This window comes from Larus michahellis, chromosome 25 (genome assembly GCF_964199755.1).
Source record: "Larus michahellis chromosome 25, bLarMic1.1, whole genome shotgun sequence".
NCBI lineage: Eukaryota > Metazoa > Chordata > Aves > Charadriiformes > Laridae > Larus > Larus michahellis.
This window is the reverse complement of record NC_133920.1, coordinates 3,139,780-3,143,351: the sequence shown is the minus strand read 5'-3', so window position 1 is coordinate 3,143,351 and position 3,572 is coordinate 3,139,780. Positions and strand designations below refer to the sequence as shown.

Genomic DNA, 3,572 nt, shown 5'->3' with positions numbered 1-3,572 from the left:
TGGCCCCTCCCACTTTCCCAGTTACCTTTCCAGAACAGGGGTTCCTCTGGAGATATCCCTCTGGAGATACTCCAAAACCAATATGGGACCCCCATGACCATTCCCAAATCCCCTCAGGAGCACACAAAGCCTCAGAAACACCCTCTTCACCCCCTAATCCCCTCCAGGATCCTCCAAAAGGAGGGGCTGGAGCCCCTCTGCTGGGAGGACAGGCTGAGAGAGTTGGCGTTGTTCAGCCTGCAGAAGAGAAGGCTCCGGGGAGACCTTAGAGCGGCCTTCCAGTCCCTAAAGGGGGCCTACAAGGAAGGATGGGGAGGCACTCTTCATCAGGGAGTGGAATGAGAAGACAAGGGGTAATGGTTTCAAACTGAAGGAGGGGAGATTTGGATTGGATAGCAGGAAGAAATTCTTTACTGAGAGGTTGGTGAGGCACTGGAACAGGTTGCCTGAGGGAAGCTGTGGCTGCCCCATCCCTGCAGGGGTTCAAGGCCAGGCTGGAGGACGCTTTGAGCAGCCTGGTCTGGTGGGAGGTGTCCCTGCCCAGGGCAGGGGGGTTGGAACTCCATCATCTTTAAGGTCCCTTCCAACCCCAACCATTCCATGCGTCTGTAAATCCCACCCACGGGACACAAAAAGCCCTCAATATCCCCCACGGGGAACCCCAAAACACCCATGGGAACACCCCCCCCAGCTTCAATTGACCTCGACATGGCTTCATATGTGGTCCTATCTGCTAGAATGGGGTCTTTTCCAGAGACTGCCAGTGGCGTTGCCGTTTTCCTTCTTGTATGGGATTGAAAATGCAAACACCAAACGGGAAGACGATGAGGATTCTGTTGCAGTTCCTGTATTTCCAAGAAAACTTCCAATCCTGCGGTATTCGTGGCATTTTTACTGGCATTGGTGGAAAGAGGCGGTTTGCATTTTTAGGTTGCCTTCGGCTTTCTGGCTGGCTTTGCAAATCTGGCTTGTGCTGTGTGCTCTGAGGAAAGGTGGGCCTTGACCCTGGTAGCGTTGCTGCTTCAAAGCGCTAGCTCTTGAGAGAGCTTCTCTTCAGTACAAGTGTTTGTCAGGTACCAAGCTTCCAAGGCCAGGCTGGCAAGAAGTTCTCTTTTCCAGCTACGGTCCATGTTCCTGGCAAGAATGCCTTACAGTGAGCAATAGACACTGCTGCTGGGTTGGAAAACTTGCTTTGTCTCTCTATTTTCCAGTTGGCCAAAAGTCTCTTGCCCTTCTTTGCTTTCTTTTCCAAGCTTGGGCTCTTTCCCAGTCCCAGTCCCCGCCATGTCTGTGATGTCATTATGGAGCACGTTCCAGAGCCAGCAGACAGGCAGGGATTCTACTACTACGCCGGAGGGAGGGCAAGGACAAAGTGTTGTAAGCACCCCAGAGTGGCAGAAGCGTCTCCCACTGCCTCAGGCTTGGAGGTGGGTGACAGCTTGCCTCGTGGCGCATACTCCTCCTCCTCACCCAGGGAGAGGAAGATGAGTGCTGTGGCTTGCACCGCCTCCCACGGGCTTTGCCCGGAAGGGACACCAAGCGACGTGATCATCAGCGTGGACGGCATTGAATTCAACGCGCACAAGATGGTCCTCTCTAACTGCAGTGCGTACTTCAGGTGAGTGCTTGAAAGAGGAGGGGATGGGGCCAACCAGCGCTCCCTGCTCCGTGCCACACTGTGCCTGGCTGTATCTCCAGCGCTTCCCTCGGCACTCCAACTCTCCTCCGGCAGTTCCCCCTGCTCCTGCTCCCTGCCCAGGCACCCAAAGGCCTCCACAAGCTGGAAGTGGTGTCTGAGAAGGCCCAGCTAGGGTGCGGGGCTGGGAGCGTGGCCAGCCTGGCTGCTCTGCTGCCAGGCGGGAGGCTTTCCTTCCCCACACACGGGTACTCTCTGCTGTTCTTCTTGAAGCCAGGTGCCCACTCGCCCTGTGGCTCCTCTTGAAAACAAGCGGCCAGTAAAGCCTTCCTTCATCAAACTCCACGGCCTCCCAGCGTGCCTACTGCTAGTGCCCAAATGGGTGCGCGGGGAAGGGGGCACAGGGGATCACGGGCTCAGGGTTTCCCACGGCAAGGCCGCTTTCTTCCCCAGCAGCACTCTCTTGGTTTTTTCAGGGCTTTGTTCTCCAGCAACTGCAGCAGTGCCGACAGCAACGTCTATCAAATCCACGGCGCTTCCCCTGAAACGATGGGGCTTCTCATCGAGTACGCCTACACCGGCACAGTGCCCCTCACAGAGGACAATGTTGAAAGTTTGCTCGTGGCGGCAGACCAGTTCAACGTCCTGGGCATCGTCAGACTGTGCTGCCACTTCTTAAAAGCCCAGCTGTGCTCGGAAAACTGCGTCGGCATCTGGAGATTCACCCACTACTACTACTGTGCTGACCTGCGAGAAGCAGCCCACGAGTTCATCCTGCGTCACTTGGAGGAGGTGAGCAGGGTGTCCGCAGAGTTTCTGGCACTCTCCTTCAATGACCTGCAACGCCTGCTGGAGAAGGGGGAGCTCCCTGTGAGAGAAGAGGCCACGCTGGAGGCCGTTCTCACCTGGGCTGCTCATGACCTGCCCAACAGGAGGCAGCACATTGTCTTCTTGCTGAGCAAGGAGGGCTGGAGGAGTGGACAGAAGGGATTTTTCTTCTTAAAATAAACTCTGTGTTTCTGACAGTCAAGACTTTGCTCATCACTTGTGAAGTCAGACCTTGCCAAGGGTAGGAACTTGTAGTCCACGTTCCCCGGACTCACACGTCCCTCATCCAAATCGGCAAGTCCCATTTCTATCAGTTTCATAGGATCGAGATTTTCATCGGTGCCCCAGAAGGTCCTGTTGACCAGCTCCTGGAAGAGCTGGAAGTTTGCTCGCCTGCAACTCGCGGGCCTGGCTTTACTCTTGCCCTGGAGACCAGCTTCAGGGCAGGTAAGACTGCGCTGGGGAAGGGATCAGCAGCGAAAAGGGCCAACGCAAAGCTCTTTTGGGGGCTTTTGGAAGCCGGCAAAAGCCCTCGGCCTGTGCTGAGGGCTGTCAGCTGGTGGGCGGGCTGCTGAGGGAGCCTGGGGGCGGAGACAGCACCTCCCCCGATCGGTCAAGCCACCAGGTTATAGGAAGCCTCCGGGAGGGCAGGGACTAGTCCTTGCCCAGAGCGAGCAACCAGTGCTCCCCCCAACTGGCCGTCGAGTCACAAGGTCTCGCTTGTGTCTAGAGATCCAGCCGTGGTTGCTACCCGGTCGAAGGCGGCTGTTAAAAAAACTGTGGGCACCCAGACAGAGGCCCCGCGCAAACATGTGGGCATCCAGGCCTCTGGCTGCAAAGAGTGCCAGAGCCTGGCACTCGCCATGGAGGGCAGCAGAGACAACACCTGTGTCAGATGTGAACAGGTAAACGATCTGCTCATTCTGGTGGCTGACCTGAAGGAAGAAGTGGAAAGGTTGAGGAGTATGAGAGAATGCGAGAGGGAGAGTGGCTGGTGGACCCGCTCCCTGAGAGAAAGGGAACAGGGTGAGGCCCCACACAAGTCAGAGGACCCCCTCCCCTCTCGTCACCAGGCAATAGGAGGGGATCTCAGAGACGAGGGGGAATG

At 56.6% G+C, this 3,572-nt stretch overlaps 1 protein-coding gene across 1 annotated transcript; it reads left to right on the top strand.

Moving 5' to 3' along the window:
- Window positions 1–1,301: 1,301 nt before the first annotated feature.
- LOC141734807 (kelch-like protein 10) lies at window positions 1,302–2,661 on the top strand. Its single transcript, XM_074566983.1, has 2 exons — window positions 1,302–1,618; window positions 2,113–2,661. Exons 1-2 carry the CDS (start codon window positions 1,302–1,304, stop codon window positions 2,642–2,644), a joined length of 849 nt encoding a protein of 282 aa, XP_074423084.1. The 3' UTR covers window positions 2,645–2,661.
- Window positions 2,662–3,572: the final 911 nt, after the last annotated feature.

Coding starts and splice junctions, on each gene's coding strand:
- LOC141734807 (XM_074566983.1), top strand. CDS start 1,302: ATGGAGCACGTTCCAGAGCCAGCAGACAGGCAGGGATTCTACTACTAC. Junction 1,619..2,112: donor AACTGCAGTGCGTACTTCAG/GTGAGTGCTTGA, acceptor TGGTTTTTTCAG/GGCTTTGTTCTCCAGCAACT.